At 43.4% G+C, this 19966-nt stretch overlaps 1 protein-coding gene across 3 annotated transcripts in view; it reads left to right on the forward strand.

Moving 5' to 3' along the window:
• Nucleotides 1–19966, forward strand: part of LOC120981848 (N-acetylated-alpha-linked acidic dipeptidase 2-like) — a 156009-nt gene that overhangs the window by 63834 nt on the left and 72209 nt on the right. For all 3 annotated transcript variants that reach the window (XM_040411611.1, XM_040411612.1, XM_040411613.1), the window contains 2 exons: nt 15074–15159; nt 18626–18745. In XM_040411611.1, the coding sequence (XP_040267545.1) occupies nt 15074–15159; nt 18626–18745 (206 nt within the window). The remainder of the gene's footprint in view (nt 1–15073; nt 15160–18625; nt 18746–19966) is intronic.

Raw genomic sequence — 19966 nt, forward strand, 5'->3', positions numbered from 1 at the left:
GCTCCCTATAGAAAAAACAGATAGAGCAACCAAATATCAGATATGAGATAAAAAATACCAGATAGAAAACAGGGTATAGTTTTCTCACTCCCCACAGGGGAACTGACGGTGGGTGCAGCTGGAGAGGGATCAGAGCCCTCCAGACAGGATGCAGGAGCTTCAGGCACCAACATGCTAGTGGGGATGCAGATTCTGACCCACCTCAGACAGCAGGCCCGCTAACTTTTAAATCCTGCTCGGCGTCTTCCTGGTGTGCAATTGCGACCTGCTCCGCCACCACACTTGCCGGCCCAAAGGGACGTAATGCCGCAGCCAGAACTTCCGGTATATGTGCGGTGTCCCACGTGGTCCCGGCAATAGTGGTCTACTTCCGAAATAATAAGGAAGGAAGACCCTAACAGAATGGAGGAAGCGCAGGCTCCAGCAGAGTCCTGGAGGGAGCATCCTTGTTGCCCCAACTGCCCAGCCTTAGCCCTTGCTGTGGGAGGGCAGAAAGGGATTCCAGGTAACAGCTGCAAATAAAGTAAAATAAAAACTCTTCACCGGAGGCCTCTCTGTATACTGACCCCATAGGGATGGGAAAACACTGAGGGAGGTTGTGGGTGGGGGCATTTTAAACTCTCTATGTATTCCTGCCCCTACAGAGGTCAAGGGTCAATATCACTGGTGGGTGTCATGGTGGATGAAATGGAAAAAATATTCCACATTTTTCAAACCACCACCTGGACCTGTATGTAATAAAAAATTTAGGATACTTTTACACTTGCGGCAGAGAATTCCGGCAGGGAGTTCCGTTGCCGGAACTGCCTGCCGGATCTGGCAAAACGTATGCAAACTGATGGCATTTGTCAGACGGATCTGGATGCGGATCCATCTGACAAAAGCATTGAAATGCCAGATCCGTCTCTCCGGTGTCATCCGGAAAAACTGATCCGGTATAAATTTTTTGCCGGATCCGTTTTGCCGGAACACTTAATGACGGATCCGGCACTAATACACTTCAATGTAAATTAATGCCGGATCCTGCATTCCGGCAAGTGTTCCGTCTTTTTGGCGGGAGAGAAAACTGCAGCATGCTGCGGTATTTTTTCCATCCTGAAATGGCAAAAAGACTGAACTGAAGACATCCTGATGCATACTGAACGGATTGCTCTTCATTCAGAATGCATTAGGATAAAACTGATCAGTTCTTTTCCTGTATTGAGCCGCTAGGACGGTACTCAATACCAGAAAAGAATAACGCTAGTGTGAAAGCACCCTTAGTATAGCCACTAGTTTATTCAAAAACATGTATTTGTGTAGCGCCACCTGCTGTTCTTCTTATTGCTCTGTCCACCTCATTCACATCGCAGAGGTGGTCACACACATGCTCATATCCATTCTTCAATTGCCATCAGCCATGTCTAATACTTTAAGGAGATGCCCCCTGAGCTGTGATAGGATTAGAGCTCCAGTAGAAAGGACACATTCCCTGAATAAGGACATGCCCCCCTGAGCTGTGATAGGAGAGAGCTGCGGCAGAAAGGACATGCCCTCATGAGCTACTAGCCTGAAGAAAATCTTGCAGAGCAATTGGAGCAATGAATAAGGAGATCTCTGGACCAATGTGCGTACAGGGCTGGTTTTGGCTTTGTTAGGCTACTTTCACATTTGTGTTTTACTTTTCTGTTGTTGAGATCTGGCAGACGATGTCAATAGTAGAGAAAAACGCTTAAGTTTTGTCCTCATTCATTGTCAATGGGGACAAAACTGAACTGGACAGAACGGAATGCATTCCGTTTGGTTGCGTTCCCATACTCTGTCCGTCATGGGATGCGGAGCAAAGTCTGACTAATTTCATGCAAATATCAAATGCTATTAGTGATTACCTGTATGTAGATTGCGAACTTTGCCAAGATCAAAACTGTGGGAGGCTGGGAGTCATCGTGTCCAGTAAGGGAATGTATGTATCTGACTTCTTTCCTGGAGATCAAAAATTAATGAATGTGTCAAAATATAAAGTAAATCAAAATACATAAATGCTCATAAAAGCTGTGAACACACATTAACACTGCTACATACATTACTTCAGATTGAACATTTGACTATTTGACTTTGTAACGACAAAATAATCCTTCAAAGGTTATACCTCTCGAGAAGAACAACTCTATAGGGCTGGAATCACACATGCAGTTTTTGTGGGTGTTTTTGATGCACAGGAGTGGGTCAGGAAATAAAACTGGAAAAAAATAAGGTTGGAAACACGCATGCAGTTTTTTTTTTCTTTTTTAACTAAAGCCAGAACTGTATCCAGCAGGAAGGAGGACTAATGTAAGTTCTTCTTTTATATTTCCCATTCCTTTTGAATCCATGAAGAAAAAAACACATGAAAAACTTCCACAGAAAATGGATGTGTCCAACTCATGATCATATCAAACAGTTTTTTTCTGCCTTTTGTGTGGCTTTTTGGCCAGGGGCAGGGAAGCACTTCGTGCCTTCGTGTTGCCTGAGGCAAAAATTGAAACCCCTTCCCTCCAGCCAGAGGTGTAACTTGACCTGCATGCACTTTCTATAATGCTGGTGTCTTCTTATGTGGCACAAGGGTCTTTGGGCCCCCTCAGGCTCCTGGGCCCAGTAGCGACTGCTACCCCTGCACCCCCTATAACTACGCCTCTGCCTGCAGAACCATTCGTTTGAATGAGTGAAAGTTGTAGGAAACATGTACAAAACTAGGACATGCTGCAATTTCTTCTGTTAGAATTGGGTCACTGTTTGGATCTAGTGCTGTCTATTCTGAACTCGGAGACCACCCGGAGGAAAACATTGTACGTCTGAAAACTGCCTTACATTTGTAGCATGCATAAATTCAGTTTTTCAAATCCTGTAGAAAAGTCTATGGGAACAATTCCATAAAAACTGCCACAGAGCATGCTGAATTTTGAAATATACCGCAGAAACCCACAAAATCCTCAAAAGACCAGAAAATTGATATATACAAAAACAGAATATGCTTTTATATTTTAGTGCTGACTTTTATGTAATATCTGGCTGCAGTGATTTTTCCCAAATAAGGGAAAAATGCTATGAAAATGGTGCAAAAATATAGAGGTACAGTAGGGTCCTGTAGGAGACTGAATGCCTTATTAAGGCTCCATACAGAGTCATAATATAGCTGTATGCATAAGTCGTTATCTGCTTATCAAAGTACATGAAACAGTACATGTGCAGTGACTGGGTGTGAGGTGGTCCCAATGATACGCTGGGTCCTCTAGACACCGTCAAGGTATCACCACTTGTTGCTGGTCTCGGTACAGGATGGTAAGGTGTGGTTCCACCAGTCATCTGTCTAGGAGGATACAGAAACCTCTTAACAGTTCTAGCTGCTTCTAAGGTCTTCACATCTCCGTTTCGGCAGAGAGCAGCCTGCTGGATCCCCATTGACTGCAATGAGGTCCGGCTGTGATCCGGCTGCTTTCTTGCATAAATGCCTGGTTTCGGCAAGACAAAAGCCTTTACATGCAACGTTTTTTTTATGAGGCCAACAACCAGCATTGGCGCCGGATCTCCTTAACAGAGATGTAAACATAGCCTAAGTAAAACAATCTCAGTGAAATATGGGATGTTGGAGTAGTTGTTCAGAGAGAGACTAAAGAGTCTAGAGTAGTTCAATTCTAATGGGATGTCCACCCAAGACGTTCCCCATTGGCATAACCTATTAAGGCATTACTAAGGGAGGCACCTGATTGTCATTACTCCATCACTGGCTATTGTCTTCAATGAGTACCACATTTCATCACATATTCCATGGGAAAATGGATTTGCTGAAAGTTGTCCTTTGTGATCATTTCTGGTGGTACTAACAGTAGGAACCCCTTACAATCAGCTGCAGAGCTACTTCAAGAAGGCGTTTGTCTAAAGTCTTTACTCTTCTTCTTTTGATGTCCTGTAGTGCTGGACTCAGAAACTTAAAATCCAACAGATTACCATTATTATATTTTGCAATCATTGTGGTTGTTTGTGATTCTCAGAAAGCCATGGGAGGAAAATGATGGTCCATTATGGAAAACGTCTGAAGGAAACAAACTTCAATTTGCTAATAACAGCATTCAAAATGCTTGTATCACTTATGCACCGATTATACATTTCCTGGAGCATCGGCTTCCAATAGGACAATGAACAGCACTGCAGATTGATTAGCTGGATAAGCCTCTTTATACAAACAGAAGACACAGCCATCATTGTAGCAGAGATTTTTACGCGAGGGTCATTGTAATAGCCACATGTGATCTGCACACAATACAATGTGTATCCATGCTACCAGGCTGAACATAAAGAACATCTGAGGGCGACTGCGGGATGTCTACACTCATCAGGATATAGAAAAGAAACTAATTATATACTCTTAAGAAGGTGCATTAAAAAGAAGCCACAAAAACATTTCAGGTATAACATTATGATTTAAGGTATTCTTCATCATTGAATCTCAGTAGATGATGTATTCAGAGAGAGTTGTCAACATGATAAATATGAAGCAAAACCTAAGCAATAATGGAGCTCTTCTAAACCGAGCGCTGATGAAAAGCATCATGAAATACGGAATCACAGCAGAATTCTTATGGGTGTCCGTCCATGAGCAACAGAAAACGTCTATATAACGTCGAAGACTAAAGATGAACATTTATCACAATTATAAAATTGAATGAAAACTTACAGCCCCGGGGCTGCCAGTTTTAATATATTGAAACTGTGTCTCCAGGGCATATTCACTAACCCTCGGTTCACACCTGAGCGTTTTACAGCGCGTTCCCACGCGCTGTAAAACGCACAACAAGGAGAAACCAATGCTTCCCTATGGGAATGGTTCTCACCTGGGCGTTTTACAGCGCGTACGATCGCGCTGTAAAACGCCCGACGCTCAAACAAGTACTTGAGCTTCTTTGGGGCGTTTTGTCGCGCGTTTGTGGCCATAGGACACTGCTGTCAATCAAACACGTCAAACGCGCGTTTACCATTGCAAAAAACGCGCGCGTCTCAGAAACGCTCAGGTGTGAACCCAGGGTAATAGTGATGCGTATTTTCAGACACGTGGCAGCCTGTCAGATGTACTAACTGCCGCAATAAACTGATGACAGGTCACATATTCTGTGATAACCTGATACATATAATGCCTGGATAGAAGATCGTATTTTAGGCTGATTTTTTAAATCACATTGCTATTTTAACATATTAGTAATAAAACCTAAAAACCTATATTTTGCAGTATATGAGGAGAGCAAAATATTTTTTGTGAATGGATGTCAATAAACAAGCCCTAATTTCTTTGATTTAGTAGGTGTATAGAACGTAGGGGAGGGGTCAGGAGATAGTGTTGTCTATTGAAGGTGATCGGGCAACAATAAAGACGTCCAGGGCACATAAAATATAACTTTTATAGTGTAGAAATGCTAAAAGCTAATTCTGGGAGCTCAAACAATATAAATAATCAAAAAACAAGTAGTGGTGCCATATATATATATATATATATATATATAAATAAAAGCAAAAATTAGGTGCTGCGTGGCCTTTAACAATGAAGAAGGACTATACAGTGCGGTCTTCATAATTAAATGAAAGGCAGCTGTGGGCTAATTGGCCGAGCGGTTCTTCACTGAAGCATGGCCGCAACCCGCCCACAACACGTGGCCGTATCCTACGGCAGAGTAGCCAGGGTATACCTGATTTATAGCGATTCGTGATGAATTAATTCAGAACAAATCAAATTTCTTGGGTAACTTCGGTTATATCGAATTTTTCTAAACTTTGCTCCTCTCTAATGATAAATTGCATTATATTTGTCCCAGAAATTTGTAGCATGTGTGGGGATTCGCTCTGGTAGTTAGGACTAGCGGATGCAGTATAGAGGCAAAGTACACAGTTCTTGTGGTGTTTATTCACACATTGATGTATAACAAAATGCAGATAAGCTGTATCACAAAACGCAGGTGGCTTGGCGTTTGTTCACACACAAGGAAAGTCCATAAACAATTAAAGTCACCTTTTCTCCTGGGTGTTAATTCACACCCTGTTAGCTGTTCAGCCTCATCAAGTCCATAGGCGGCCTGTTCGCCTTTAGAGGGGCCTGAGTCCTCCAGCCCGGCTCAAACCTCAAATCCCAGCACAGCCCTCAGTTCACAGCTCACAGACTCCTGAGCTCCACTGTCACCTGGCAGTGCTGGCTGTTTTTTATGCCTGGTAAAACCCGGCCTGGAACATGGGGAGTAGTCACCCACCCAGCACTTTGACTATTCCCAGTAAGAGCCATCCCGGATCAGCTATGACAGCCATGCTAAATCTCAAGGTGTCAGTTAGCAATAGCTGCTGCTGACACATAAAATACCGGCTCTTACTTCACCGAGGCCAGGAACCTCAGTAACACATCCCTTCCATCCACGATGATTCCAGGTACCTTCTTACACATGATAGTAATTTGTATTCACTGAAAATGTTAGTAGGGACAATAAAGAAAACAAACAGAAATGGCAAAATTCTGAAGTAGTAGTTAAATGTCATAAAGGTGCTGAAAAGCCACAAGATCATATCCCTTGTCTTTGTCTCCGTGTACCTAAAGTTTAAAAAAAATGTTTATTAAAAACTACTAAATGAAATGAAATATGAATTATGATTACAATCATTAAATGTTTATACACTGTCCCAAAAAAAAGTCCCAATCCCTTGAGTTCCCTTCGCATTGTGCGTGTGGAAATGCTCTTACTTTCACTATTAAACATAGCCCTGAGTTCTACTGTTTTTCTTCGATTTGATTTCACCAAACGTTTAAAGGGGTTCTGCACTTTGTTTAAACCGATGATCTATCCTCTGGATAGATCATCAGCATCTGATCGGCTGGGGTCCGACACCCGGGACCCCCGCCGATCAGCTGTTTGAGAAGGCAGCGGCGCTCCAGGAGCTCCGCGGCCTTCTCACTGTTTACCGCTGGCCCAGTGACGTCATGACTTGTATCAACTGGCCTGGGTGGGGATAAGCGCTGTTCTAGAGAACAGAGCTTCGCCGAGGATAGATCATCTTTTTAAACAAAGTGCAGAACCCATTTAGCCCCTTAAGGACTCAGCCCTATTTCACCTTAAGGACTTGGCCATTTTTTGCAAATCTGACCAGTGTCACTTTAAGTGCTGATAACTTTAAAGCGAACCTTTCACCTGCATTTCACTTAATAAACTATCAAAAGTACCTTATAGATCATCCTCATTGTGTTAGCACACGGTCTTGTCCCGCTTTTCTGCCATGTATATGCATGAAAAAAATCGCCTTATAAAGTACTCTTCTCCAGCTCCACAAGTCACGGTAGAAGTCAAGGGGGTAGCCCTTCCCTCACTCCAGGCTGTAACTCCCCTGCCCTAACCCCGCCTCTATGCAGTCTAATTGACACCCGGCTCAGTCGCCGGGACCGCGCTTGTACAGGCGGCGCATGCGCCGTCGGACTCAAGCGCGATCCTGTAACTGAATCGCGCGTGAGGAAGAGAAGACAGGCAGGCATCGGGGACGGCGCATGCGTGATTCAGTTACAGGCTGGAGGACTCAGGCCCCTCTAAACGCGGTCCCTGACACGGCAGGGCGCAGAAGGAAAGGAATGCCATATGGCTTTTGGAAGGCAGGTTTTGCTGGACTGTTTTTTTTTACACCATGTCCCATTTGAAGCCCCCCTGATGCAACCCTAGAGTAGAAACTCCATTAAAGTGACCCCATCTAAGAAACTACACCCCTCAAGGTATTCAAAACAGATTTTACAAACGTCGTTAACACTTTAGGTGTTCCACAAGAGTTATTGGCAACTGGAGATGAGATTTCAGAATTTAAATTTTTTGGCAAATTTTCCATTTTAATCCATTTTTCCCAGTAACAAAGCAAGGGTTAACAGCAGGGGTCAAGTCCTGGGAAAAAAAGTGTGGGAACTCACCCAAATGCCTCCGCGTGACGTCAAGGCGCGCGGCGTACACAAAGGGCAGGGGAGGTTGGGAGGAGGAGCAAGCAAGTACCGTATTTTTCGCCCTATAAGATGCACCGGCCCATAAGACGCACCTAGGTTTTAGAGGAGGATAATAGGAAACAATATTTTTCATTCCACCTCAGGTCAGACCCTCCATGTTAATTAGACCTCAGCTCGCAGGCACAGCCTCAATGCCTCAGATCAGACCCCCATGTCAGCCATCAGCCCTCCATGTTATATTTCTCTCCGTCCATGGCACAGACAGACTACAGACATTGTCTCCGGCCCATCATGTAACCCCATCCTCACCCATGTCACATTTCTCCCCCTCCATTTGATTGCTCTAACACCTAAAGAAAAAATAATAATTTAAAAAACCTGATGTTTCTCCAGATGATCTTATGCTAAAAGTAGTGGTAATAGAGTCTCAAAGGTCTATAGAAGCAGGTACACTATTTTTACAGACCTTTGAGACTCTATTAACACTACTGTCAACATCAGGTCATTTAGAGAAACAGCATTTTTTTTAATTAAGTTTTTCCTTTAGGTGTTATAACATAACTTTCATTTGATTGCTGTAACACCTAAAAGGAAAAATCATTTTAAAAACCTGCTGTGTCTCTAGATGACCTTATGTTGACAGTAGTGTTAATAGAGCCTCAAAGGTCTGTAAAAATAGGGTAACTGCTTCTATAGACCTTTCAGACTCTATTACCACTGCTATCGACATAAGGTCATCTTGAGAAACAGCAGGTTTTTAATTTGTTTTCCTTTAGGTGTTCAAGCAATCAAATAAGTTATGTTTTAACACCTAAAGGGAATTTTTTATTTTTTTAAACTTGCTCTTTCTCTAGGTGACCTTATGTTTATAGTAGTGTTAATAGAGTCTCAAGGGTCTATAAAAGCAGTTACCCTATTTTTACAGACCTTTGAGACTCTATTAACACTACTATCAGCATAAGGTCACCTAGAGAAACAGCAGGCTTTAAAAAAATCCCTTTAGCTGTTAGGGTAAATTGCAATCAAATTAACGTTATGTGTTAAGATTAGGGTCAGAAACAGACAAAGCAGGGTTTCTTTAGCTATTAGTTTTTACATTCATAAAGCTCCACATTGAGCTTCCAGCAGCAGACAGATGCCAGGGCACTTCTGTGGTCACCTCATCTGGGCACATGGTCTTTGCTCAGCAGAGTCCTGCCATACATGCTGGGTAGATGCTAGAATGGATTTGTTAGAAGGAGGTCTGTGACGTCACTGGTCACATGCTCCTTCATGGTCACATGATCCACTGTGAGAACGCCTGCCTCCTGCTGTGTTCAGCTCCAGGGAGAAGGGGGTGTGAAAGGATGGACCAATGGCAGGGCAGCTAGCTGATACTGGCCAATCAGCAGCTTCCTGCTCCTATCTGCGGCTTAGACAGAGTAAACACTGGCTGGGGAGGGGAGGGGAGGGAGCCCGGCAGCGCTGCTGGCAAGTAAGTGATAAAAAAAAAAAAGTTTGTTTTTCCGCCCACCCCTTTCTCTGTGCAGAGTGCGCTTGGTCTGCCTTATGGAAGCGCCGGCCCGGAACGGGAAGGGCGTTCCTGCTGTGAAATAAGTGCAGGAACGCCGTTCCCACCCGTTCCCCCTCGACTCGACCCCTGGTTAACAGCCAAACAAAACTCAATATTTATGTCCCTGATTCTGTAGTTTACAGAAACACCCCATATGTGGTCGTAAACAGCTGTACGGGCACACGGCAGAGCGCAGAAGGAAAGGAATGCCATACGGTTTTTGGAAGGCAGATTTTGCTAGACTGTTTTTTTGACACCATGTCCCATTTGAAGCCCCCCTGATGCACCCCTAGAGTAGAAACTCCCAAAAAGTGGCCCCATTTTAGAAACTACGGGATAGGGTGGCAGTATTGTTGGTACTAGTTTAGGGTACATATGATTTTTGGTTGCTCTATATTACACTTTTTGTGAGGCAAGATAACAAGAAATAGCTGTTTTGGCACCGTTTTTATTTTTTGTTATTTACAACATTCATCTGACAGGTTAGATCATGTGATATTTTTATAGACCAGGTTGTCACGGATGCGGCAATACCTAATATGTATACTTTTTTTTTATTTATGTAAGTTTTGCACAATGATCTCTTTTTTAAAGCAAAAAAAATCATGTTTTAGTGTTTCCATAGTCTGAGAGCCATAATTTTTTCAGTTTTTAGGCGATTACCTTGGGTAGGGTATGATTTTTGTGGGATGAGATGACGGTTTTATTGGCACTATTTTGGGGTGCGTGTGACTTTTTGATCACTTGCTATTACACTTTTTGTGATGTAAGGTGACAAAAAATTGTTTATTTAGCACAGTTTTTATTTTTTACGGTGTTCATCTGAGGGGTTAGGTCATTGATATTTTTATAGAGTCGGTCGATACGGACGCGGCGATACCTAATATGTATACTTTTTTTATTTATGTAAGTTTACACAATAACAGCTTTTTTAAAACAAAAAAAAAAAATGATGTTTTAGTGTCTCCATATTCTGAGCCATAGTTTTTTTATTTTTTGGGCAATTGTCTCAGGTAGGGGCTCATTTTTTGCGGGATGAGGTGACAGATTGGTACTATTTAGGTGGGCAAACGCCTTTTTGATCGCTTGCTGTTGTACTTTTTGTGATGTAAGGCTACTTTCACACTTGCGTTGTTCTTTTCCGGCATAGAGTTCCGTCACAGGGGCTCTATACCGGAAAAGAACTGATCAGGTATGTCCCCATGCATTCTGAATGGAGAGTAATCCGTTCAGTTTGCATCAGGATGTCTTCAGTTCAGTCGTTTTGACTGATCAGGCAAAAGAGAAAACCGTAGCATGCTACGGTTTTATCTCCGGCTAAAAAAACGGAAGACTTGCCTGAATGCCGGATCAGGCATTTTTTCCTAAAGGAATGTATTAGTGCCGGATCCGGCATTCAGAATACCGGAATGCCGGATCCGTCCTTCCGGTATGCGCATGCGCAGACTGAAAAAAAGGTGAAAAATAAATGCCGGATCCGTTTTTGCCGGATGACACCGGATCCGGCATTTCAATGCATTTTTTCGACTGATCAGGCATTTTTAAGACTGATCAGGATCCTGATCAGTCTTACTAATGCCATCAGTTAGCATACATTTTGCCTGATCCGGCAGGCAGTTCCGGCGACGGAACTGCTTGCCGGATCTCTCTGCCGCAAGTGTGAAAGTAGCCTAAGGTGACAAAAGACAAAAAAAAATGATTTATTTAGCACAGTTTTTATTTTTTATGGTGTTCATCTGAGGGGTTAGATCATGTGATATGTTTATAGAGCCAGTCGATACCTAATATGTATACTTATTTTTTTCCCCCCTATTTTTTACAGGTGTCTATCGCACTTTGGAATCCGTACACTCACACATAGCTGAAATGTCACCAGTGTACAGATTCCACAGCGAGGCCTCAGTGAGCGATGGACAGGCAGGAGAATACATCTCTGCTCCTGCCTGCACCCACTGAAGCTCGGCATATATGTGCTATACCAGGCTTTAACACACCGGGCACAGGTAGGATCAGCAATGAGCTATGCAAGACTTTTAGCGGAGCGAACAATCTCTGCATATATCTGTGCAGGGTCTCCTGCACCAATGAGCTACGCAAGGCTATTAGCTCTGGCTCCTGCCTGTGCCTGCTCCAGCAGAGTGGTGATTGCGCAGGCAGGTGCAGAGCAGCGATGTGTCCTGCCTCTACATTGATCATTGTGACACCACATTCAAATATGTAGTGTTTGAGTATACAGATTCCAAACTTTAATAGACACCTGAAATTACAAAGATAAATTTCATGTCATTTAGAGTATTTATTTATTTAATTTTTAAAGTTTATGTACACTAAGTATGCTGCTTGTTTCTTCTATATTTCCTCATCTCCACTGTTCAAAGTGGTTTTCCAATCTTTAAAAATCAAATGGAATGTGGTCAGGGTACTTTCACACTTGCGTCAAAGTTTTCCGGTATTGAGTTCCGTCCTAGGGGCTCAATACCGGAAAAGTTTTATCCTAATGCATTCTGAATGGAGAGCAATCCGTTCAGGATGCATCAGGATGTCTTCAGTTCAGTCCTTTTACGGTATTTGGACAGAGGAAAAAAACCGCAGCATGCAGAATTTTTCTCTCTGGCCAAAAATCCTGAACACTTGCTGGCATTTTTTCTATTGGATTGTATTAGTGCATTAAAATTGCCGCATTGATGGATCTGGTCTTCCGGTCTGCGCATGCGCAGACCTTTAAAAATGTAGAAAAAATAAATACAGGATCCGTTTTTCTGGATGACACCGGAGGGACGGATCCGGTATTGCAATGCATTTGTGAGACGGATCCGCATCCGGATCCATCTACAAATGGTTTCAGTTTGCATACAGATTGCCGGATCCAGCAACGCAAGTGTGAAAGTACCTTAAGATTAGTCACCAATGTACTGCCTGTGATTGAGATGCCTCTGTGAGGCCGAGTTCGCACGAACGTGTGTGACCCGTGCCTGTGCTGCGGCCCGCAAATAGCGGGCCGCAATGCACGATCGCCGGCCGTATGTCAGCCGCATCGGATCGCGGACCCATTAACTTTAATGGGTCCGCGATCCGGCCGTTCCGCTAAAAGATAGGACTTGTTCTATCTTTTTGCGGAACGGAAGAACGGGACGTAACCCCAGGAGGCACTCCGCAGTGCTTCCGAGGGGTCCCTTCCCGTGCGGCCGTTCCGCGATTCCGGATTAGTGGACCCATTGAAGTGAATGGGTCCGCATCCGTGATGCGGAATTCACACGGAACTGTGGCCATGTATTGCGGCCCGCGATTTGCGGGCCGCAATACGGCCACGGATCACACACGTTCGTGTGAACTTAGCCTTAGGGTGGGTTAACATTACATTTTTGCCATCTGTTTAACATACATATTGGGGGGAAAAAGGACAGAAAATTCTAGCACACCACACTTCTCTATCCTGCAGAGTTCAATAAAAAAAACTATACGTTAAGGTAATATTTTTTTTTTACAATGGAACTCTATGGTGAATGTATGCCACTGTACGCATCTGTTAACGTATACGTTTTTGTTCCCTCCTTTCTATAGAGGGGTTTTGTTGGAATAAGGGTGCCTATATATGTGCATTTGAACTGTATTTGACTTTGTGTGTTTTCCACACCTCACAGTACGACTACTGCTGATGTCTTACACATATATTTGTATTGCTGTGCTGCCACCTAATGGCCACACTGTATTATGGTTAATGGTGTTATAGACCAAGGACCTGTGATCAGTGATGGCCAGTTCGCAGTGTTCGCCAACGAACACATGCGGGCTGCCATCTTTAGTAAGGTAGACTCACCCGTCCGGCGATGCACAGGTAAGCCCTTGCCTGTGCCGCGAGCCGGTCTGAAATCAAATGCGGTCACCAGGAGCAGGCAGTTCGGAGAACAGCCCGATGAAGGCCCCAGGCGGCTGTTCTCGGAACTGCCTGCTCCCGGTGACCGCATTTGATTTCAGACCGGCTCGCGGCACAGGCACAGGTAAGGGCTTACCTGTGCTTCGCCGGACGGGTGAGTCTAACCTTACTAAAGGTGGCAGCCCACATGTGTTCGTTGGCGAACACTGCGAACTGGCCATCACTGCCTGTGATCACGTGTTAAAGGGTAACTGTCATGTTTTCATAAAAAAATCTATTTTAGCATATGTTACTGCTGCAGCAGCATTATGCATAAAGCAATCTTAGTTTCTTCACATACCACTGTTCTCCTTGAGTTTTTCACTTAGTTACGGCTGTTTAAACATTTACAATATGAGGACCTTCTCAAGATGGCTCCTGTGCCAGTTCTCTGAGGCCAAAACTGCTTTTCCTCAATTCCCATACACACTTGCTGTAGGCAGCAGCTCCCTGCCAGTCAATCAGATTGGATTACTGAGAGACACACCTCCTCACTCTAAAGCCTCTGTGAAGGACCGCCCTTCTTTCTTCTGTTTATACTAAAAGTAAGACAGACAAGCCCTAGCAACGGTCTTTTAAGGGACCAGTAGAAAGGGACAGGGGACATTAATGACAGCTGTTATTATAAGGTAATTACAGATCTTTTGATAATCAGTGACAGACTAACTCAGGTATACAAAAAAATAAAAAAAATATGACAGTTACCCTTTAAAGGGGTTTTCCAGGCTCCTGACGTCAAGGACTTATTCTCAGGATAGGTTATTAATGTCCAAGTAATACATGTCTACAGTATAGCTCATTATACTGATAAGAACTCATTACCAGCATTTACTGTGAGCTGTAAAATTAGAATAATGACCACTTAAATAATCTACTCAAGTACCACCAGCCTCCAAAAAAATCACAGACATGTCTTTTTTATTTCACAGACACAGGAAAAAAAATTACCTATTTTTCGGACTGTCCAGAAATTTCTGGACGGTTGGCAACCCTGCCCAGCATCCCCAACATCAGCTGTTCCCTGCAGCTTCGGATGCTGGAAGTAACACTGGATTTGGAACAGGAAGCACAGCTCCGGCCAAAGTGTACTAGAACTCTTCTCCCATTCACTTAAATAGGAAATGAGCTGCAGTAACCCAGCATGGCCACTGCACTGTGAGCGGAGCAGGAGGTGCAGGGTCAGCATAACTGGCCTGACACACTTGGTAAAATCCAACTAGGAAACTGGCCTAGATTATAGAGGAAATCTGTGCTGCTGTTGGTTTCCCGTTTTAACGCATGATGCTGCACAGTTGCGGCACAATTAAGAGGCATGCACCTCTTAATTGTGGCGCATCTGATGCCAATAGGAGACAGATTTAGACCGACAGTCTAATAAGTAGGTGGGTGTAGTAGCATTAATTAATGCTGAGAGCATCAAATTGCTATGTACCTGACTGGATGCCATGAGGAGGGCTTGGGTGGCCTCCGGGCATCGGCCCACCAAGAAATTTCCCTGTAGGGTCTATGAGCAGTCCGCCCCTGAAGGCCGGGATGTGATATGCCGGTCTTAGTAAATGTACTCCATGTATTAACATGTCATAAATTTTTTTGTTAGTAACTATTTGATTTAATTTTTATTTATTTCTTATTTCTCTATTAACAGCAAAATAAAACTTTACGTGAAAACACATAATGTGGAGAAAACAATCAGGAATGTCTTTGGATTTATTGAAGGACAATATGAGCCTGGTAAGTAATACTAAAAAGGGCTTCAGTGGCTATTTAAATGAAATGTGTCACTAGAAAATCAAGTTTTTATGCTAAACTTTTCAAATTTTTGGTTTTGAAAATTTTCTATACCACTATATTAAAAATATCCTGAAATCTTGCAGCTTTATGCCGACCACTTTCTGTTCTGTAGAGATCACTTCTCAGCAGTCATCTAATTTTCTTCTTTATTATATATAATATAATAAAGAAAAATAATATAACTTTTTATTACATTTTTCAAAAATAATACAATAAGAAAGAGCTTATGTAATCATTATCCAAATACAGAATTCGAAGGATCAAAGAATTACAAATATAAAAAAAAAAAGGAAATTTCCAATATCTCCCATCAGTATATACAGTAGAAGCCTAAGGAAAAGTAAATAAGTATTTTAAAAGAAAATAATTATACTACATCCCAGCCAATATTGAGCGGAGCCTATGTACTAAGGCGCATTTACACTATCCAAGGAGTAAGCGTTCCTTCCCGACAGTGGGCTGCTCGTAAAGTATGAGAACGAGGGATCGTTATTCCTATCGCTCGTCACTACACAAAATCATTGTTCCTGGTTAGCAGATGCTATTCAGACCGCACAATCAGCTGCCTAAGAATGATGATTGAGGTGTCTGAACCTCTGATCATTTCACCCAATGAACGAGGAAATCGCTCTGCGGCACCTTTAGACGGGTAGATTATTGGGAACAAGCGTTCATACAAATGTTTGTTCCCAATAATCGGCCCGTGATTGTATATAAGGCAATCAAACATTTCACAGCCATGAGCAGATGGATGAGCAGCCCCTAGGTGGGATATTCAGAATGTATGTTGAGGGATCAAAGTCAATAAGGCTCCCAAAAACCAAATGCAGCAGTGAAGCTACGTACTTCTCTCCACAATGGAATGATCATAGGGCATGTCCAATATATATGATAGAGTGAGCAACCCAGAGAAGAGGATCTCTAGCAAATATTTGGTATAGCTGGATTATCTTTATGAATCTCAAAGTCATCTCATTTTTAATCACAGACAGGATTACAATGACAAATAACACCTCCACAGATAGCATAGGATCCACGACTCAATAGTAGAGGTCACAGCTCACCCCCTCCCCATCCCTGCATGGCACACAAAACATGCCTAAAATACTGTGCCATAAAAGTCAATGAGTCCAATGATCCATGGGGCTACTGGACAGCATCTCTCTGAATTCTGCTAAAGACGCACACCCCAATTTTGGTTGGCCCTGTTTGTAAAGTACAGAAGGGATAAGGTATTCAATCACCTTGCCAGCTGCTTTTTTGCTGAATATTTAAGTTAGGGTTGAGTCCACTGCTACATCACATGGCCCCAGTCTGACTAGCCAAGGCTGCAGAGGCAAGCAGGGAATTGACAGAGATTGACCATAAATAATGGGCGTTCACTCAGAGACAATGCCTCTGATCTGTGGTCAAGCACCTACCAGAGGTCACATGATTTGAAGTGGCATGTCAGTGCAGGGCATTAGGAAGGGTCCATAGGCACATAAATGTCCCCTAGAATGCAATGATAAATATCTTTGAAGTCTATGGAAGTCCCCTACGGGACCTTAAAAAAAGTGGAAAGAATAAAATAAAAATAAAAAACACCCCCTTTTCCTAGTTCGCATATAAAAGTAAAAAAATAAACCTAATAGGCAGTGGCGTACTAAGGGTGGGGGGCAGTCCGCCCCGGGTGCCCGCTCTCAGGGGGGTGCCAGAAGCAATGAGCGCTTCCATCAATACAGATCGAAGCGCTCATTGCTGGAGCACAGGGAGCTGGGTCCTGTCACTTACTGCTCAGCTCCCAGCGCTCCTCCCCTCCTTCAGGCAAGTGGCGCACAGAATGGTGAAGCAGGAAGACTTCTCCCCGCTCCACCATTCTGCCTGCAGACACAGATCGTGCTGCCAGCCTGTGTGGGCGGAGCCTGCAGCCCAGAAATCTTCATAGGCTCCACCCACACAGTGCTGCAGATCGATCTGTGCCTGCAGGCAAGAGAGGTATGTGAGCTTCAGGAACGGGATTTTTAATACAGAGAGCTTTATTACTATGGAGTGGGCACAGAGGACTTTATTAGTATGGAGGGGGCACAGAGGACTTTATTTATATGGAGAGGGCACAGAGGACTTTATTTATATGGAGAGGGCACAGAGGACTATATTATTATGGAGGAGGCACAGAGGACTTTATTACTATGGAGGGGGCACAGAGGACTTTATTAATATGGAGAGGGCACAGAGATCTTTATTACTATGGAGGGGCACAGAGGACTTTATTACTATGGAGGGAGGACAGAGGACTTTATTACTATAGAGGGGGCACATAGGTCTTTATTACTATGGAGGGGCACAGAGGACTTTATTACTATGGAGGGAGGACAGAGGACTTTATTACTATAGAGGGGGCACATAGGTCTTTATTACTATGGAGGGGCACAGAGGGCATTTCTACTATGGAGGGGGCACAGAGGGCATTTCTACTATGGAGGGGGCACAGAGGACTTTACTAATGTGAAGGGGCACAATTGGGATTTCTACTATGGAGGGGGCAAAGAGCCAGAGGGCTTTACTACAATGAAGGGGGCACAGGGCATTACTGTGAAGGGGGCACAGTGTGCATTATTACTGTGAAGGGGCACAGTGGGCATTATTACTGTGAATGGGGCACAGTGGGGATTTCTACTATGGAGGAGTCACAGAGGGCATTACTAGCACAGTGGGTATTACTACTATTAAGGGGGCACAATGGGCATTATTACTGTGAAGGGGGCACAGAGGGTATTACTACCGGTATTAAGGGGGAAAAATGGGTATTATTACTGTGAAGGGGTCACAATGGGCATTATTACTATGAAGGGGGCACAAAGAGGACACTACAACTGTGAAAGGGGTACAGAGAGGGCATAACTACTCTGAGGGGGCACACATCTGTACAAAACTACTGTGAAGGTTGTACAATGAGGGCAATACTACTGTGAGGGGTTACCAGTTTTTAATTGTTCCACAAAATACGGACACCGGCAATGTGGGGTCCGCATTTTGCGGACCGCACATCACCGGCAGTCTCATAGAAAATGCCTTTTCTTGTCCGCAATTCCGGACAAGAATAAAACGTGTTCTATTTTTTTGCGGAACGGAAGTGCAGATCCGCAAATGCGGATGCGGACAGCACATTCCGGCCCCATTGAAAATGAATGGGTCCGCACCTGTTCCGCAAAATTGCGTAACGGATGCGGACGTGTGAATGGACCCTAAGTGAGAGATTAATTGTAATGACACCTGGAACTTAGTATAAAAATGGATGCAACACTGAGGTCCTATGTGAAGATACAAAATATGCTCAATGGAGCATGAACTTATCAGCAAGTGAATTTCTCAGTAATTGCTACGAATAACGTATAATAAATAATTTTATTTTATTTATGCACAGATCGTTATGTGCTTGTGGGAAACCACCGAGATGCCTGGGTATTTGGTGCCATTGATCCATCCAGCGGCACAGCGACTATGATGGAGCTGAGCAGAGCGCTATCAAAGCTAATACAAACAGGTATGTTATTGAGAAGGCACTACCTCAGCAGCATCTTAAAGGGAGTCTGTCACCAATGTTTCACCCAGGAAACCATCAGCAATGGCCAGCAAAACATTGCCCAAGCATGCTAGACATAGCTTTATGTTGTTTCTGTCTGTACTGAAATTCCTGGAAAAGCAGTTTTAATCATATGGAAAATGGCTCCAAAGTGCCCAAGGGACGGCCTTTAGCCTTCAAAGTGCCCAATCCCACCGCCCTTCCCTGTGCCGTGTACTTGTCCTACTCTGAAAAGGTTTCCTCCCCTCTCCACCAATGTCACTCTGATGCTTCGCTTCCCCATAAGCTGTGCCTGGCATCTTCGCCCTCTCCCTTGACACGATGCCTAAGCAAGATTTGCGGAGACATCTCCCTGGCGTCAGGGGAAAGGGGAAAGATGCCAGGCACATCTTACAGGGCATTCACTAGATACAGAGACCACATAAAAGGTGTGTCTAGCATGCTTGCACAATTCTTCTGGCCATTCTGGTAGTTTCATGGGTGAAAATTTGGTGACAAACTCACTTTAAAGTGTGAAAAACCAAAAACCGTTTCCCCATATAATACAATTAACCAATATATAAAGAGCAATGCGAAAAGAAAAAGGATATATGGATTGAATGAAAAAAGAAAGTGCAATCACTCAAAATTCATGATGAAATAATTAATTTTATTAGCACATGTAATTATGACATCATTGGAAAGACACAATTGTATATAAAAATCATTAAAATATACAAGGATTGTATAAAGTGGAAGTACATATACGGATAGTAATAAGTATGGCCACAGAGAATTACCAGCGATAAATAGAAATAATATATGGCAACACCAATATAGGACCTGAAGTTTTGAATTAGTATTATCTATAAAATAGGTAGATAAAAGTTAATATAACAGGGACGTTATTGGAAATACCCCTTGAGGAAGCAGACTGCAAAATGCTCGCCGGGGGGTGGATTGGTGGTCTCTTTTTTTGCTGTGGGAACTTACTATTGGTCAGTATGTCTATTGCCTGATATTCTTTTAGATTATTTCCAATAACGACCTTGTTATACTAATTCACAACTTCATTGAAATGCTTCGGTGAGACCACTATTCCAGAGAGACAGCCAGGACACCAGTATACCTTGGAAGCTACAGCGCTGTATAGACAGCAGAGTGACCAGCAACCATAGCTTTACAGACTCTGCTGCAGGTGAG

The sequence above is a fragment of the Bufo bufo genome, chromosome 11, assembly GCF_905171765.1.
Source record: "Bufo bufo chromosome 11, aBufBuf1.1, whole genome shotgun sequence".
In the NCBI taxonomy this organism is placed as follows: Eukaryota; Metazoa; Chordata; class Amphibia; order Anura; family Bufonidae; genus Bufo; species Bufo bufo.